At 34.8% G+C, this 20,127-nt stretch overlaps 1 protein-coding gene across 3 annotated transcripts in view; it reads right to left on the minus strand.

Moving 5' to 3' along the window:
* Window positions 1-20,127, minus strand: part of CDK8 (cyclin dependent kinase 8) — a 136,203-nt gene that overhangs the window by 2,848 nt on the left and 113,228 nt on the right. The window contains exons 5-12 of one of the 3 annotated variants that reach the window (XM_059143842.1): window positions 17,881-17,938; window positions 15,532-15,663; window positions 8,445-8,588; window positions 5,969-6,038; window positions 5,109-5,181; window positions 2,104-2,201; window positions 1,312-1,390; window positions 1,034-1,189 (exon numbers count right to left, since the gene is read on the minus strand). In XM_059143842.1, the coding sequence (XP_058999825.1) occupies window positions 1,034-1,189; window positions 1,312-1,390; window positions 2,104-2,201; window positions 5,109-5,181; window positions 5,969-6,038; window positions 8,445-8,588; window positions 15,532-15,663; window positions 17,881-17,938 (810 nt within the window). Of the gene's footprint in view, window positions 1-1,033; window positions 1,193-1,311; window positions 1,391-2,103; window positions 2,202-5,108; window positions 5,182-5,968; window positions 6,039-8,444; window positions 8,589-15,531; window positions 15,664-17,880; window positions 17,939-20,127 lie in introns of all 3 variants that reach the window. The other 2 variants (XM_059143841.1, XM_059143843.1) reach the window with 2 other exon arrangements.

The following is a 20,127-nucleotide window of genomic DNA, read 5'->3' on the forward strand; positions in this document are numbered from 1 at the left end:
AGGAAATATGTAGGTTTCATGCTTGGTATAAAAGCTGGCATAGTAAGCACCCAACAAGCTCTTATTATTACAGTCATCACTAGCACCACCATCACCACTTAAGAAGTGCTTAATGTGTACTATGAATGCTACTAAGAATTTTAATGATGGTAATGGTAATAAAAGCAGACAAAAAAGTGGTACCCTCTGTTAAGCACTACAGCAGGCTAGCCGCTGTGCCTTAGCATATGTCCTCTCATTTAATCCTTAGCTCCACCTCATACTTGCCATCAACCACTTCTGCAAATAAGGAAACTGAGAACATCTGAATTACTTACTCAAGGTTACCCAAAGCCAGCGGCTGGGATCTGAAAGTCTGTTTTTTTGTTGTTGTTTTTAAAGATATTATTTATTTACTTGAGAGAGAGCAAGCAAGAGAGGCCACAGGCTGGGACGGGGGGTGGGAGGTAGTGCAGAGGGAGAAGGAGAAGGACTCTCTGCTGAGCAGAGAGTCCAACTCAGGGCTTTATCCCAGGACCCCGGGATCATGACCTGAGCCAAAGGCAGACACTGAACTGACTGAACTACCCAGGAACCCCTGAAAGCCTGTGTTCTTAATCATTCCTGGTATACTGTAAACAGCCTTGATTGAGCTCCTACCACAAATCAGGGGGCTAGGATTTATTACATCTACTCCTATTACATCTATAAGTAAGGCTTGGCCAGGCTCATTTACAGATGAAAAACTAAAGCCAGGAAATGTTATATTATTTGTCCAAGGTCACACAGTTAATAAATGGCATAACTTAAGTTTGATCATTCCAGGTCTGTCTAATTCAAAAGTCAGTAAGTACCCTGTTCTGTACCAGAGTCAGTACTTTTCCATGTCAGTAACACTCAGGTCAACATATTTCCCCAGGTACATAAAGGTCAGCATGCTAGGCCACGCATGCTGCTGGTCAGCATTTTCTTAGTTATACTGCATTTTCCAAAGGTCACAAACCCATATACAAATACTGATATGTCAAGTAAGTACAAAATAAACTGGAAATACCTGATAGTCTGAGGTCATGATTAGTCCACCTGAGGTAGTGGTAGGAGGAACAACTCTCACTTTTTTCAACGGGGGTCCCTGTGTATGACTGCTGTCTTGATTCCCTGGGTGACCAGTTCCATTAGTATGGTTATTGCCCTGCTGCTGCTGCTGGTTCTTCTCAATTGGTTAAATAGAAAAATAAAGTTCAACTCAGAAGGAGAACCAAATACAAACAAGAAAATGTTACCGTGGCATTGAATAAAACAAGAAGCAGCCAAATGTACTTTAATACTTACTTTGTCTCCTTTGTCATCAGGTTCTTCTTCTGTTAAAAATTCTCGTTTTGGGTAAGGGATTTGACAACCGGCAAAAACACTGCTCAGGAGAAAAAAGAAAAATGATTTCTGGCATGCCAATCAATATTTCAGATTCTTCATTTTATTCTTTCAAGACAGATTTTTTTTTCCATATTTTTAGAATAAGTACCTTTCAACTGCGCAACTGTGACAAGATGAATCTTTTCTTCTAATCAGTGACATTACAGCAGGCCATGGGAGGGATTTCATTGTATAAAAATAATCAATAATCATCAAATATGACTCAATTTTCTTTTATTCCGGCCTCACTCTTTTATTATTACAACCCAAATATAGACTCCAGAGGAAATGTCACTATTTGAACACAATTTTTTTTAACTCTCCCTTCTACATATAAAAGATGACACGGGAAACACAAATTTATTTGGGAATGGAATTTGCCATTGAAACATAAAACTGTAATTGCAAGCAGCGGACAATCTCCGTGAGTCTGAGTGCACCACAGCACACATAAACAACCCGCCACTGTGTACCTGGTGCCCCACTGAAGCCCAGGCTGGCCATGTTTCATTAAGGAATATAGGAACAGGAGTGCCTCTTACCTCTAAAAGCCTGAAATGATACCTCAGTCATCAGAACTCAGTTTTTGCTTGTCATTGGGATTTCCCTGGGTCCCCAGGTAGGAGGAGTGGCAACTTGGAGATGACAACTCAAACAATCGTGCTCCAAAAAATTCTACCATGCTGGTGAGTTAACACATTGATCACTTACTCTGATGTAGGAAGTGGATCTTCTAAGAAATAGGGATCCTGCATAGCCTGTTCTGAGGTAATTCGCTTTATTGGGTCCATGGTAAGTAACTTCTGAAGCTGAAACCATAAATCATAAAAACATTACTGCGTTACTTCTCATAGTTTTATATCCTTGGGCATATGTGGAACGTATATGCTTTTTGATGAAAACAGCACAATCTGAAGGGTATTTATTCCCCCAAATTAACAACAGGAAAAACTTGACTATTACATTTGATGTAGTAATTCACATTTAGTTGTTCTAATAATCAGGATCTTACTTGGTTCTCCTATAAGAGGCTACTAAACCTACTTCTTACTCTAAATTAATTATCTACATTTTGCAAAGTGCTTTGTATAATTTAAAACAGGACTCAAATCTTTATTTTCTATTCCTTTTCTATTAAGGGGAAAATTATTATAGCACAAATAACACACTAGCCACATGTGGCTATTTAGATTTAAAACCAACTTAACTAAAACCAAATTAAGCTTAAAAAATCAATTTCTCATTCATATCAGATACAATTGCAGAGTTCAAGAGCCACAGGTGGCTAATGTGCTCCCTACTGGACAGTGCAGATCATCAGAGAAAGTTCTCCTGGCCAGGGCTATCCTAGTCTAAATAAATATGATGCTTGATACAGAACTTGTTTAGTACAGAGGGATTATGAATGGAGACTTAAAGGTACTGCTTGGGTTCAAGTCTTCACCTGACATTTATTAGCTGAATGACTTTGGACAAGTTGCTTACTCTCTCTGTAACCTCATTTGTCAAACGGAGATTAGAAATAGCGCCTACTACCATAGGTTTGTTTTCAAAATTAAATGAGGAAATACATGGAAAGCAAGTCTAGTGATACCTAACACAAAGAAAGCAGTATGTGTTAGCTGCCATTATTAGTATTATTTTAATTATTTTGCTACCTACAGAAATGTCACGCTAATGTGAAAATTCAGAATTTTTTCATTAAAACATAGTTCACTTAAGACTTTATGAACTAGAATATTTGATTTATTTTTATTTATTTTAGAACATTTGATTTTAGTAGGTGATTTAAGAGCTTATCTAAATAGTGGTCTCTCAGCTTATCCTCTTTGATCTAATGTGGTGGTTTTCAGACTTCAGAGTACATCAGAAGTACCCCAGGAGCACCTCTCAAAGCCGACTGCTAGGCCCCACTCCCAGAGCTCTGGGATATCTGTGCAGGAGTCTGAGGAGTGGCCTTTCTACCAAGTTCCCTGGGGATTCTACTGCTAAGGACCAGGATCGCACTTGAAAACCAACAGATGGGGGCACCTGGGTGGCTCAGTGGGTTAAGCCGCTGCCTTCGGCTCAGGTCATGATCTCAGGATCCTGGGATCGAGTCCCGCATCGGGCTCTCTGCTCAGCAGGGAGCCTGCTTCCTCCTCTCTCTCTCTGCCTGCCTCTCTGCCTACTTGTGATCTCTCTCTGTCAAATAAATAAATAAAATAAAATAAAATAAAAAGAAAAAAAAAGAAAACCAACAGATGCATTGAGACTTGATGGGAGAACACAATCAGAGGACAGACATAAAGTATTTAAAAACACAGAGGAAATGCTGGGATGGGAAGATTTAAATTTAATTATGATGATCCGATATTTCAGTGGAAGCACAACTTTAATTTTAGAGGTGAAAGGAAAAGCATGGGTTTGCCATTTAAAATGCTCAACAGTTTTAATGGAGTTACATTAGAGCTTTCAGATGGGTCTATACAAGATAGGTCACTGTGGTAAAAACAAGCAACTAAGCTGCAAGGGAAATATATCTCTGGGATTTCAGTGGTGATGGTTGTGAGAGTCACTGCAGACTACACTGAATAGCAGCAAGTTGGGGGTAAGTAAGAGCAAGTCCCCTGAATTGTGACTCTGGGCCTACCACTATTATCATTATTTTATTAGAATAAATAAGGCTCTAACTTACCTTCCTGTTTGGGTCCTGTTATAAGTACATTATAAGAAACCATTATTTGGATAATAATATATTGTGTGGCAATAAGATAGGTTAGGCCTTGCTTTTAAAGTTGCTGATAAGATATGAAATATATGATATGTGACATGAAATAAAAATAAACAGAGGGCGTAGAAGCAGAAGCAGAAGACAGAGAAGAAACAAACAAAATAGATGAAGTGTTTGCAAGTGGCCTGCTATTGTAACAAGGAAAATACAGTACTTTTAAGACAAATTCCCACTTAATGAACTCATTTAAAAATATTGAGAATAAAGGATGAAAAGAATTTTAAGCCAAATACAATACAACCTACTCCCTGAAATTTCCCCTTTGTATGTTATATAACTTTAAAAAAACCCCCAGAATCATTTTTAATTGTTATGATATAAAAATGGAAATTTTACTGTAAACAAATTTAAGCTGGCAAAGTTGACTATAATGTCATAAATTACAATAGTGCATGGATTCATTTAGATTCTAAAATAAATGATTTTTCCATTATACAGTAATAAATTCTGCATCTCATATTCTTCCAGAAAAAGCAACTAATACACACCATCACCAAAGGACTTCTAATACCCAAGTTTGTAAGAGTATCTTGGGAGTTAAAAATTTTTAAAAATAATCTTTCAAAAAGTTGAAATACAAAATAATTTGTAAAAGTTACTTCTGAGTACTGGGATGGTTTTCTTTTAGATTCTTCTCTCAAATTGTTGAAATTAAAAAAAAAAATCGATGAAAACCAATAAATGTAATTTTAAAAATGTTCTTGACAGACTTGGTACAATAACTATCTTTAAAAAACCTAATGTAACCAAACATTAGTCTGTTAAACCGTGTTATGGGTTTGGAAAAACAAGTTTTCATGCCTTTACTAATAAGCAGCAACAAGATGTCTGGATTTACCATTAAAGTACTCTAAGAGTGTTAAATAACCGTATAAACTGACCCCAAAACACCTCTGGTTAGCTAACCAGGGAAAAAATTTTATTATTGTTCTCTAAAGCTTACCAAGTGGAATGCTTTACTATCTGGTTTAACTTTATGTTTTTCCATATACTTGATAAGGCTGCAGTTGGTATACCTGAAAGAGAAATACTATGAAATATCTATATGAGATTTTGAGGTTAATTTTACATTGGCTGAAGTTTTTCCAAACAATCATTTTAATCACAACCGATAAAGAATATTTATTGAAAATGGCATAATTGGCATAGCATTAGCTCAATTTCATATTTTATTCAATATTCACACTAGTCACTTATGAATGGATACCACTGAGAAAACACAAGATAATTTCATAAATAATATATACTGAATAGCATTTTTTATAAGACTGTTATTTTAACAATTCTCTTAAATAACATATGGGTCAAATATTTAATTCAGCCTTTCTAGTAGGTTTAAAACAAATTTAAAATTTTTAAAAAATTTGTTATAGGCCTTTAAACTGTCCTTTCCCAATGCTCTGATCTTGCATTATAAAGAAATGAAATATTCCTTCTTCTCTACGAAAACCTGATTAAAATGACTATACAATCCAGGTGGGTGGGCAAGTGATGGCTAGCAAGGTTGCTTATTTCAGTTTCTGACTGCTTCAGCTGTGATCCTTTCCACTGATGCTTGCTTCCAGAAAATAATAAATATGGAAAGAGTTTTTTTTCTCATATCCAAATCAGCTGCTAAAACTAGCTGTTTACCTTCTTTATATCACTTAAATATCTTAAAAGATAAAATATTTATTAAGTAAAGAAGTAAAAGTATTTATTAGAATAAGCTTATGTTTAGTATTCCATTGAGTATTCAATCTTTGATACAGAGGATTCTGGAAAAGCAGAAATCAACAAAGGTCTATTTTCTTTCCAACTTACGTATTTCTTCTGAAATCTTTCATTAATGTTGAATGTTCAGGCATCTTTTTTATATCTTCCCAATCTTTATCTGTGAAATATATTGATAAAATTTTATGTTGTGTAGGTTCCTATTCTCAAGAATTTTAATAAAAGTTACCTCAATTTTCATCACATGTCTTATATACTTTGAATCTCCATGAAAGCACAGACCTCAAATAAATGACTAGCTATAGTAAATATCTTATCTTGACCTATAAATACAATTCTCATCCCTTGTATAGCATTAGACCTCTATAAGTTTATCTTTTAGGGCTTACTTTCTATGTGATTTACTATAATTTACCTCAATTTCTGTAAGTAGAGAGGAATAAGTTATTAATAAATATTTCTATTTCTGTTTGTAGGACCACTTTTTCCCCCTTTCTACTCAATGTCTTGGTTACATCAGCAACCAGTCTCTTCAATGACAAATCTCCCCCCTCTGTAGTTTTAAGATGCATTATTTTTAACATGGACCTCCTATGTTCACTTTATTAAATATACTGTTTTCCAGCAGTGATCAATGTAAGCAGCAACAACTGTCTGGAACAGAACAGGGTAGGACATAAGTAGTATGCAAATAAGTCTGCTGGTGGCTTGGCAAGTTTCAGTAACATTAACAACCCCAGCTTACTTATATGAAGAAGAAAATGTTTCAGTTGGCTTGCTGGCCTTAGAGTTGCCTCAACAACATGTGCTACTAGCTAGTTTTCTTCATCACGGTCAATGGACTTGTCCTGAAAGACCACCAGCTGCAGGACTACAGCAGGTAGCTTCACAGCACTGTTAGCTTTTCAATGACCTTTAGACATCTGCCTTCAATCTCCTTACATGGAGATGTGCAACTAGCCTCCAAAGACACCGCACTGTAAAGTCAACTAAATACATATGAGATTTTCTCAATTATTTCCTTGCTCTAACTTCTCTATTTTGTTAATTTCTCAAGATAGACATCCTGAGATAATCTTTTACTTTTCCTTCAATTACATATAAAAAAATCTGTATTTGTCCTTTATTCTCCATCTTTTTTATCACTTTCCACCTGGAGCACTGCTATATAGGCAAACAGCTGGCTTTCCTGTCTTCAGTTACCTCTCTCTAATTGAGTTTTACCTACCACAACCATACTAATCTTTCTAAAATATAACATAAACAATGTCACTAGTTCTCAAGAACTTATCATGGATTCTCATTCTTTTGTGCATTAAATCTAAACCCTACTGCCTGCTTTTCAACTTTCTTATAATCTGAGCATCCCCTAACTGTTGAACTATACATTAAGAATCACCTCTTGCAGAGGCCACCCGCCTCTTCCACTGCCTTGTAAACCACATTCCTTTCTCTCAGGCCTTAGAAATGGTGGACACATTCAGAAGTGGGAAGAAAAGGCCATTCTTCTCCATCTACTCAAACCATAGCTATTATTTAAACATTCTACTTCAAGTAGTACAATACAAATTCCAAGAAGGCAAGAATCATGCCAGTTATATCAACATTATTTTATGCATAACACAAGGCCTGGCACATGGCAAGTACTCAAATGTTTAGTGAATAAATAAACTTCTCATCACAAAAAAGCAGTATTCACAGACCCACTGACCAATTCTGCAGTAAGTTAGTATCTGTGTTAACACTCTTACAAGGAAATGTGAAATTAGAACTCCCAGATATTTCTGTATTAGTCTTGAGTTACCCTGACCTGATAAAAATTCCTAGTAAGAAATAATTTCTAATAAATACCTGACTAGCCAATATTATGTAGGTTTTTTAAAGCAAAATTTCATTATGCTAGACCTCTGAGCAAAGTTTTTCGATACTGATGAACTACCATGCCATGGCATAACAAGGGATGGGGATACCGCTGAAAAACTAAGGGGTCTGACGCCTGTGATGAGACACCTAAACAACTTTCTCCCTGCTGCCAATCAGTGTAAGCAAAGTTGCTGTTCTAACAGAACACTTAAAAGAATGTTCTTACTGACAAGAGTTACAGGGTAAAAAATTCTGTTATTTAATATAATGTGATTCTGTATAGTGCCCTAAATATAAATAATGTTCAAAATTTGTATTTAAATACCAAGTATTGGCATTATTATATGTGCTGCCAGACAAAAATACATACTACTGAATTTATTTGTAAGAACTAAAGGTACCTTTTAATACAGATATAACAAATATTTTATCATTTCAAATATTAAACAACAAAACAAAACAAAAGAATAAAATGAAACAAAAATATACTCCTCAAATTCAGAAAGCCCACAAATATCTTTATGCTAATTTGTGAACTCTATAAATTTTGCTATTTCTAAGGATCTTTGATTAATGCAAGCCATAAATATAAAGAATTGAGTAAGAGTAGCTTTCATCAGCTAAAGATACACACCTTTCCAATGAAGATAACTAAGTTCAAACAACAGTGATTTAAAAACAAAAACAAAAACATAATGTGTACCTGCAGGAAATCCCATTACATTGAATATTCTGTCCAGCTGGTCATGGTGATAAGGATTACTAGTTTTGATGTCCTCTTGTCGACAGTGAAATATTGGTTCTGACGTTAGTAGTTCTGCAAATATACACCCTATAGCCCAAATATCTTTAAAACAAAAAGAAAAAAAAAAAAAAAAGAAAAGAAAAAAAAAAGGAAAGGAAAAAAGAAAAAGAAAGGAGGAAAATAAAGTGGTTCTTTCCAAAAGAAAATGCATTTTTATCTTGGTGGGGACTGTTTTTTCTTTCTTTTCTTTTCCTAATAAGTCATATTAATTCCTAAAGCAATTATCATTAAAAATATCATGGAATATTGCTTGTAAATATATATTCCCACCCGACACATCCCAATTTTTTCATTCCCTATTATACCTTCATTCCACCCAGGGGCTTCATTCCAAGTTCAAATCAAGTAAGCTAAAATTTTGGCAATTTTTAAATGGATCAAACATTACCTTATCTGTGAAATACATACAAAGCTGCATATGGAGCACAGGAGCCACAAACAAACAAACAAAATAAAACAGAAAATAAAACAAAAATAGAAAAACCAAATAGCTTTTGAAATTGGGCATACTTGCCAAAAACAATTAGCATAATTTTTTGAGGTAAAAATATTTTTTCTTTGTCTAGTCTATGTATTTGCTAATTTGTAAAGTCTAATAATTATCCTTTCATGCTAGCACGAGTTAGCAAGGTGTTATTACAGCAGGAGAAAGATAATGCCTGATCTCAAGTATTCTAATGAAACTGCATTTCTACTTGAACAGTTTTTTGTTCAAAGTATTTCTTTATGCTACAGTGGAGTCAGATTTTGCAATTTAATAAGGATAAGAAAATAGGGAGCAAAATACTACCTTTACGATAGGTATAAAGGGTATAAATTCACTAGAATTGGTTATAAAAGCCAGGCAAAATGGATTCCTCAAGTACAACAAATTCCTCTCATTCACTTTAAGATATAAGCTAACTTTCATTTATATTAAACTTTTACTCAATAGAACTGTTATTAATAGAGGAAAGATCTACATGCCACTTCAGAATTTAAAACTGAAATTACTCAGTTCCAACTTTAACAAAGCCCTAAACCAGCAAAGTTAACTTCTCTATGCTAAGTACAATGGTGTGAACAGAGCAGACACTCAATCAGTCGTTTCTGACGGATCTAACCAATACCTGTGGTAAATATAAACAACTATAGAGGGAAAAATAAAAACCACTATTTTATTAAAGCCAATTGTTCAGGTATGTTAATAATTGTCACATAAATAGAAAATGTGAAAAAGATCTTAATTTATAAAATAACTCAGAATTCCTAAAATCTAAAATTAGAATATAGATAATTAAGGTAAAATGATCACATTTATAGATTTCAGAATAACAAGTTAATCATCTATTAAGATTATACACCATAACTACAAGCAAGTGATATTTGAAAAGGACACGGTTTGCATATCCATTTTCTCCCACATCATGAGAACCAAGTTAGCCAATACCAGTATACAGAAAAGTATGAAGACATACTAGCCAAGCTATTTTGTTTTTAGTATCAGAAAGTAAATGGAGAAATTATTTTGTGATTATTCTTTTGATGTATGTACCCCATGTGATAACTTGACTTATGATAATCTTAATCAAAGGAAAAGATATGCAAGCTAAGGAGCATCACAAAAAGGGTCAATGGGTTAATTTTCATGTTTAAAACTCTACTCATAGCATCCAGAAGACACCATAACAACTCATTCTGGTTAGCTATGAAAAATACTAAAGAAAACTAACATGTAAGTGGTATAGCTATATCCTTAAAGTGACAAACTGCTTCTAAAATAAAAGGTCAGAAAGTAGGAAGAAAAAGTTCATTCGACTTTATTTACTCTTACCCTTAGAACCTTCTTCTCTTTATCTTTTCTATTCTCTCTTACCTTTTGGCAATCTCATCACCATCCTTCCTTTCTTGAAATTCCTGATCCAGACATTAATCATGAAGTTAGCTAAACAGGTTATTATTTTAGAAAAATTTCTAAATCTGTGTACGTAGTCTCTCCTAACTATCTTAACCCCCCCCCCCCACCCCAAATGTGCCAAGTTCATGGAAAAGTCCTTTCCTGGTCACCTACCAGCCTACTTTACTTCCTTCTAGCACTTTCCAAAGTAAAAACATATAAATCTCATCTACTTCTCAAACTCTGCAATGCTTTGTGCAGCTATTGAGCTAACTAGGCAAAGTAGATAGCAATTAGCAGACTAATTGGACCCAAATTGGGGGGGAGCTTGTTAAAGTATTAATCAATAGATGTATTAACAGCAAGTTTCTACCTTAATAAAAGAGTAAATTCTCATTCTCCCTATCTTATTTCTCACTTAATAGAATGTCATGTAATTAGTGGGCATTCAGTTTTTTGAAAACAAACATCTGAGTTTAAAAGTCCATACTTTAGTAAAACTTTAAGACTGCTTCAGTGATGATTAATTAAAGACTGAAACTCCCTTTTCAAGTTTCTCCATGAAGTCAACCAAACAAAACCCCCAAATACTCAAAACTGAATTAAACTTTGTCACTGGGAGTACAATGTTTACTAACCTATTATTTACTCTCTTTGGCTTAATGATTCAGCTCGTAGTTTTGTACAACTGAATAAAAGACTGCAGCACCAAAGTCTGTTTGCAATAGAGGATGGGAACATTTTTTCCCTGTGCTCTTTGGCTGCTTCTTAGTAGCCTTCAGTTTAACATAATCCACCAAACTGCACTAGCAGATTTCACCCTTCTAAATGATGCCCTTAAAATGAACTATTGAATAAGTAATCTGTGCACTGAACTACAAAAGTTCTTCTATTAGCTGCTCAAACTACAACCATCTGACAGGGAAGTAAAAATGCTAGGCAAGTTCTTGGTAAGTAGCTTTCACTGTGGTGAGGGGAATTTATACTTTAATGGACCCTCAGGTTACTTACATTAAGTAACAGAATGGGATTGTGTGGGAAAGATGGGAATCACAGAAGAGGCTTGCATTTTTATTCCTTTATTCTATTCTTTAAAATTTATATTAAAAATGGTTTACATAGAATTTCTCTCTCTCAAAAAAAGAAGTAATTGGAAAGATACCCATATTTAACATTTTTGAGCCAATGTCTTCATAAAGGAAAAATGTTTTAAAGATTGCTCTTGGCCAAGTCAGGTGTTGATAGGGCAGGGATCACCACCGCAAAGGGGCTGCCCTGACCTTGGTTTCAATCATCTGCACCCCAGTTTGTTCCCTCTATATTCTTCCTATCTCAGAAGCAACTGTTTTACCCAGGGTCACAGAACTTTTGGAGTTGAAGAGATGATTTAGTCTAAATTCCCACTTTCAAACAATGAGGCTAAAGAACTCAATGTTTTACCTGGGGGTGAGCATGTGTGCGAACGAGAGCAAGCACACACACACATCCCACCCTGAGTGACAAAGCTAAGGCTAGAAGTCGGATTAATTTGCATACATTTTGGTTTTTCTTAAGTTTTAAAAAGTTTAGCTAATAGTTATCCAATAAATTTGGATGATGAGAAGGAGGAAGAGAGGAAAAATATGAAGAAAGGCCTTCTGTTTTGCAAATTATAAAGCCATTTGAACAAGGGAATCTACCTAACTGCTAGTAGTTTAGCTTTGTGACAAATAGTCCTGCATCAAAATTGCCAACTGCAGCTTGTCCTAGTGAATAACAGGTTATACAAATTGCAATGTTCACAACAAAATATAAGTTTCTTGAGAAAAAGATAATAGAGTCAGAGTCTCTAGCTTCTGTGATGGTGTATTTTTTACTTAAATTAAATCAATTCAAAGTTTTCAGTGGATAACAGCTAAGATTAGGCAATCTTTTTTTTTTTTTTTTTTTTTTTTTTAATATTTTAGTTGTTTGCCAGGGAGAGAGAGAGAGAGCATAAGCAGAAGAAGTAGCAGGAAGAGGGAGAAGCAGACTCCCCACTGAACAGGGAGCATGATGTGGGGCTTGATCCCTGGACCCTGGGATCATGACTTGAGTCAAAGGCAGAGGCTTAACTAACTGAGCCTCCCAGGCGTCCCAGGCAATCACTACCTTATCTGTATAGTCTATTAATATGTCTTATCAAAAATAACAATGCTTTTGAAAATTCATTTCCTAGGTGGAAAAAATAGTTATGCATCATATTAGTTTATATTCTAAGCACTCAGAATATACTTATAAAAAAGATAACCAAATGTATGTGCAGGTAATAATATAGCTTCAGTAATTTTTACTTTTCCTTCTAATTGATTTTTTTAAAAAATAAGCATTTTATTTTGGAGTAATTTTAGACTTAAAAAAAAGTTGCAAAGATAGTACAGAGAAGTCTTGTATCTAACTGACTTAATTTATCTGCCTTTACTTTTTTATAAAATGAAATATGATCTCAAAGCAGTTATGAACATTAGTGAACATAAAGATTTTCTGAAGAAAGACACGTTGGGTTAAGGATTAATATGGGGGAATGATCACAAGCATTTCTTCTTTCCCTTCTTGAGTATACACTGAAATGGCAGCAAAGTAAGAAAGGTTAATAGTAATCCATAGTAATAAAAAGAACAAGAGGAGATCACTGGTGATAAGACTGACTGATTCATTCATTCATTCACTCATTCAACAAAGAGTACTGAGTTCTCACTGCACACAGTGCCTACTAGGGTGACCAGCTAGGCAAGTTCTATCTATGTTAGTGGATTTTAGATACTATACAATGCTAACAAGGCAGTAAGATGGAAGTGGGTTGGGGAAGGCTGAATGACTACTTTCGGCTGCGTGATCATTGAGGTTTTCTCTGAAGAAGTAGTGTTTTGACTAAGAACTGAAAAAGAGAGAGAGAGAGAGAGAGACTGGCCATATGAAGACCTGATCTAGGCAGAGATACATAAGAACACTTTACTTTGGGAAGACAGAAGGCAGATGGAACAGCTCAGAGAAGGCCCCAGGCCACAGTATTTTTGCTGAGTGTGAAGCAGAATTGTCCTGTACAACTCTGGAAGATTCTGTCCTTAGAGGACTAGCTACAAAGTCTGTATTATTTTTTCTTCCCAAAGTCTGTGTTTTGAATAGTTGATTCTCCTTCTCCTGCTCCCCTCCACTGCCCTGAAACTACCAGGTACAAAACTAGGACCTAAAGTTGGAAGACTCTTCCCTTAAAGAATCTGAATGGCCTCAGGACAAAGGCTTGTCCATGCTAGCACCTGGGGATCCCCCTCTTAACGGTAGTTCTCTGCTAGATCACTCTGAAATCTGCCACTCAATCAGCTCTATGATCTAAGTGCACAAAGTTCCCAAGCACTTTTCTGTAAGCTGATTCTTAAATATGAAGAGATAATCGAGGGTCAACAAATAGTGGACGAACACTTGCCACATGGAAGGGAGAAACTGAGACATATAAATAAAAAGAGAGCCTATAAAGAAAACACCTAATTATTTCAGGAAAAAAGCAAATTACAAACAATTAAAAAGCACTGTTATCACCATCCTCACAGATAGTTGAGATGCTTTTTTCCCCCCATAAAATAATACAAAAAACTAATACAGAATAAGAAGGGGTTCTTAGAGAAAAAAAGACAAAAGCAGAAAAACATAAGAAAAGTGCTATCAAGTAGTCCAGTAATAGTCCAACATATGCCAACACTCAGTTTAGGAAAGACAGGCACAGAAGACAGAGGAAGAGATCAAAGACTAGTTTAAGAGTTTTCCACAGACATGGGTTGTACAATATAAATTACAGACTGAATGTGCCTACCAAGTGGTCAGCACATTACTGTAAAGCAGAAGGATAAGAAATCCTATTTGTTTTCAAAAAGAAAAACCACCCAGGTAATCCACCAAGGAATGAGTACAAGACTGGCATGAATCTTCATTAGCAACACTGATGCTACAAGCCAATGGAAGAGCATCATCAAATACTGAAGGAAAGTTATTTTGTACTTAGAATTTTAAACCTAGCCAAACTGCATGATATAGTAAGACATAGGTATTTTTGAGAAATACAAGAACGGGAAAATTTACCTCCAAGACACCTTTCCAAAGCAAGCTGAGAATATGCTATAGCAAAATAATAAAGCACAGAAGGAAATATGTCCAACTCAAAGGAATTAAAAAAAAAAAAAAAAAAAGGAAAAGAAAAGCCAGGATGAAAATCAGTCCAGAATACAGCATAGCATAGAAGACTTCTGGATGGAATCAGCCAAGAAAAACAAAAGCAGGCTTAATGCTATTCTGGAGAACACAGCAAGTTAGGTAAACAGTAAAGACATTTAACAATGGGAAAAAGAAAAGAAAAGCACATAAGAAAAGAACACGATGAAAAAATTCAATGAAATAAAATGAGGCACAATAAAGATGTCAGTAATGGAAAAGGTATGGAAAAAGGACTGTGGGAGTTGAGCACTGAATCTGTTACAATATATGATCTGAGTACAAATTGTGGAAATTATGGTTTGTAAATAGAAAATAAATGTTGTAAACATCAACAAAGTAGTAATAATAATAATGACAACAATATTTCTAACAGAGCTTATAAATTGGGAGGCTGAAGAAGTAAAAGAGCACTAATTTCCCAATTCTTAATAGTACGGAGGTAATCAACATAATCAAAAACTGAAAAGCAAATTATGATATCCTAAACCACTTTTTCCATAATTTTTCTCCTTAACTCCAAGGGGACCTTTTAGAAGTATTTCTTTTGGTGAAAAAAAGAAACATTTGTCTGAAGTTTAATGGTTTAGAAATTTTACTGTGTTTATTTCTCTTCTCAAGTAAAATTTAAAATATATTTTTACTTAGAATGCATAGTATGATCCCATATATTTAAGAAGTTTTAAAATATCTATCAGAGAGAGATGTTTAGAATAATACATTCCTAATGCTCATAATGGTGTTTCTAAGTAGTGGAATTTTAGGACAGTTTTTGTTCTTATTTTTATAGTTTTCTGTATTATTTGGTTTAATACACAGAAATATATATATTTTACAATAACAAAGCCACTTTTAAAATGCCATGGAATTTTAATTAGTTATACTCACCAATAGCTTTGGTATAATGTCTCGCTCCAAGAAGTAATTCTGGGGCTCGGTACCAGAATGTTACAACTACTGGATCCAAATCTGCTAAAGGCTTCAAAGGTGAATTAAATAATCGGGCAAAGCCCATATCAGCTGCAAATAAAGATAATAATAATGTTAAGTCAATATATTTTTACAAATTTAATTGATTAATTTTACCACTGTTAAGATAGGGAAAATGTGCTGAATTCTTCATCTGGGTTATAGATATGCTTGCTCCAAAGGTCAAGCGTGACCCTATACTCTCAGGCAGATTTCTTTCTGCCTGTCACACTACCACTGGGGACAGGGTTGTTAAACTTCATGTCCATTCTTTGCATTGGTTATAAGCACTGAGAAACTAGCTGAGTTATAGTAAGGCTTTCCATTATTTGCATCAATAAGCCTGGTAACTGGGATAATCATGACTATACAGTATGTTAATACCACTATCTCTCCCCCATTTATTTAGGTTGAATTTTATTAACTTAAAGGGTCACAGTAATTTTTTTAAGCTGGAAAAGACCTTCTAAAAGGTCATATAGTTCAATCACCTCCTTTTTCAGGAGGAAAAAAAAAATTTTCAAAAGAAGAAATTAAATGATTGACAAATGTCATAAAATCCTACCTCAGAACTGAAGTTGTGGCATTTCACATAGTTTAATATGTAGTGTAGTTATTCAGGCATGACTGTTTATCCTATTAAACTGTAATCTTAAAGGCAAAAACTGTCTTTTTTCATCTCTTTTAGTATCTATCTAGTGTCATTACACATAGCTTTTATCAAATATACATTGAATGAATGATCACCTGTTCATACCACCTACCAAAAATTTCAAGATTCATCCACCATTTATTTGGTTTTGCTTTCCTAATATACATTTTTAATGAAGGAGGCTCTCATCTACCCTTCTTAATTATGGAGGTTAAAAAAACCCAACACAGAAATTTGGTAAAGAACTAAAACCATGACTCAGATTACTAAATACTGGCTTATAGGAGAACTAATATTTCTTCTTAAATGTGAATGCTTTAAGCCTTTAGTATCCCCCAAACCTGCTCACATCATATGCATTACATCATATGCATAATTCCAAACTAGATTATTTTGTTACATAAAATTTCTCCAAATCTTAGTAAAAAAAAATGTCTGTAACTACCGTTTGGCTGGGTCTTTTTTATTTTGCACACTTTCAACTTACATTTGAAGAACTTGATGCAACCAAATTGGGCTTTTTAAAACACAAGTTAGGACTTAGAAGGCATTTGGTGACCCTATAGAGTTAAGTACTGACAGGGTCTGGCTGTCAAAGGGAGTCAATGCCTAGGAGTACTCCGAGGTACATCAAATGTTTGTGATACTAAAAACCTTGTGAGGTTTGCATGATAAAAGAGTATTCTGAGGGTCTAATTAAAAGTGGAAAGTGAGATCTGGGGAATTTATAGGGGAGGATGGGGAAGAGGGGTTAGGAACATCTAGGTTTTTCTTTGTCGGTTAAATGGTACAAATTAGCTGATAATTTGCATTTATATTAAATGTTGCAATCAGAAAGTACTCTTTGCTTTTTTTATATACTCCCACAACCCTGCTGCCTTTAAATTAACATAATTTAGTTACAACACTTCTTCTACCCACACACAAAACAAACTAAATAAATGTGACAAAGACAACTTAGAAATGACAATGAAAAAAAAAAAAAAAAAAACAGAATTTTAAAATTCAGTTTTATCCTTATAGGTACCAGACCAGAACTGGGTAAAAATTTTGCTCTGATATATAAGAAAACAGAGCTATTAAAAAACATGCCAAGGTAAAGAATGCTTGTTACTTTCTTTTCCCTTTAGGCAGAGGCCTTCTAGAACTTAAGGTTCTGTACCTCTCCAGCCTCCACGGTTTTCCTAGTTTGTAATTCCTAATGTTGAAAGGTCAACAGAGGCATATGTTCTGATCTCAACTGGATCAGGTGAACAGAACTGATGCTGTTAATTACTAGTTTGCTTTATGCCTTTGTGACTAAAGGTGAGGTTGGCTTCTAACATGGAAAGAAGCCACTCACTTCCACAGGCTATTTTTAATGAAGGCAAAGGTTTCTAAGAAACTTCCCTGGCTTATTTTATAATTAGAACACTTCAATCTCTAAAGATTGTCTGACACCTTTTAAGAGTGTGAAACATTTTTCACTTTTAATGTAAACTCTTTAGAAATGGCTTTGATCAAGAAGGAACTACATGAATATAGCATATCATTACAGCAAAAGTTAGAAGTGATATTGCTGTCTGCAAAAGTTTTAAAAGAGTGCTACACTGTGACTTATCAAAAATAAAACATACCAATTTTTACTCTTCCTCGCTCAGGACCTTCACCCATAACTAAAATATTAGCAGGTTTCTGTGGAAACAAAATAGTGTTTTTTTTTTCAGTAGACAGTAGTGGTTTCTTTTAAATAGACATTATGCCAATATAACATATCCACCTTTACAAAATCTCATTTACTCAAAAATTAAATCAAACACAGGAAGTCACCAAAGAAACATTATGTGTATATATGCAAAGCAATGTGCAAACATTAGGAAGGCCCAAATACGACAGTGCTTTTCTCCAGGCAGAGCTAATAAAGCTATTCTTGGCTTATTTAGCCAAGTCTTTGTTCATTACTGTGGAGCATCTGACTGGAAGTTACAATGTTGTGGTTCCTTCCAACTCTTTCAATTGTAAAAAATGTCTTGCAACTTTAAGGGAAATGTATCTTCAAAGATGACTTAATTCTAAATAGCAAAGGAAGGAGCCACCAGATTTTTTTTTTTTTTTTTGAAATGCCAAAGTATGCACCTATGCTTTAACAAATAAATTTTAGAGAATCAGTTTACTAAAGTATTTTCTAAATGAGTTAGTGAAGAGGAATTTTTTATGACCTGAATAGTTCTGAGATTTTTATGTTTAAATAAAGAGAAGCTAAAACTTAAAGTGAGATTTTATAGAAGTAAAATTCCAAATAGTGTTAAAGTCTCTAAAAATATACAGGATTAACTATCATCTACAATCTGCTACAGTGGTATGTACAACATAGACATGTGAGATTTATGCCCTCACCAGCAAGAAGGAAGAAGAGAGGAAGAAGGAAGATAAGGGGGCTGGATGAACAGAGAGGAAAGGGTTGGGGAGAGCAACCCCCAAACCTTTCTTACCCTACTAGGCTGTCTACTTGGTATTTAATTTTGCCAGCCTGCTAAATAACAGTGAAACTAGATTAGAATACCCTTCAAATACAGATCAAACAACCTTAAAATTAAGGATTTTAATGAAGGCTGTTTACAGTGCTAACTAGTTCACAAGCTTCCCTAACCACATCTGCTAATAGCCCCCATGCTCTTACTGACAAAATAAAACTTAATATATTTACAGTATATTATTCTCTACGCTACTACCTACGATCTGCTACTACATATCAAAAAAAATTTTTTATCCCTAGCCAAAAGAAAAAAGAATTGCTGAAATGGTGCCATACACATATCAGAGGTTACAAGTTCTACATTTTTAAGAAACTAGGCACCAGAGAGATTAAATGACTTGCCCTGTAAGCATAATCTACAAGACTGGGCAGCAGCAGCAGAATTTACCCCATGGCTTAAGTGCAGTGCTCACTTCTTAATATATCATCTTGGAAAGTAACTTTATGTAGCAAGTTTTTCAATTAATGTATACTACCATAATAAAAATAATAATAGTTTCATTCAAGAAAATATTTTCAGAACCCTTATCATTCACACACATACACACTCCTGACCCCTGGAAGAACAGACCGGCGAAGTAGCTGAAGTACATAACACTATTCCCCATTCACTACCTGCAAGTGCTGCCTAACAAAGTAAAACTGCTTTCATGCACTGTGCTAACCCATCACTGGGTTAGACTCTGCAGAGACTCTCAGAGCTCAGCCTACTTCAAAATGAAATCAGATCTCTGAAACTAGCATAATATATTTAAGGCAGAGGAGGGTTTCCAAGAGGAATCAGGCAGCATTTCTATCTCGCTGAGGAGTAAGGCTTGCTCTCAACTACCAGCATGGGCTCAGGAAGAGACGTCCATGTCTGTGATAGAACTCTTCTTATGGACCACTGGGGAAGAACTCCCTAAACATCTCTTGAACACATTCCCTATTCTTTAAGCCCATTATGATTCTTTTTCCATTCAATCCATCTCTGTAGTGTTGCCAGGGTAACCTTTCTGAAAGACAAAGCTGATCATATCACTCCTTTGCTTAAAATCTTCCACAGTAGTATCATGGAAAATTCTTGTTAAGACTGGGTGAAAACAGAACACAAAATGATATACAGACTGCGATTACAAACAGGTTAAAAAAAAAAAAAGTACAATCGGTAAAGACTAGAAGAACAGAGTTAGTGACAGTGGTACGGATGAACCTTTTCAAAGGTGTCTTTGAATGCTTTTGCTATGCTTTATTATTAGGCATATGTAGAGAAATATTATTTCTACTTTAGTCTCTCATCACCTATGAATAAGATCCAACGTCCTTATGAGGGGATGCAAGGCACCTGCAAGCTCATTCCCATCAATCT

This window comes from Mustela lutreola, chromosome 13 (genome assembly GCF_030435805.1).
Source record: "Mustela lutreola isolate mMusLut2 chromosome 13, mMusLut2.pri, whole genome shotgun sequence".
Taxonomy (NCBI): domain Eukaryota; kingdom Metazoa; phylum Chordata; class Mammalia; order Carnivora; family Mustelidae; genus Mustela; species Mustela lutreola.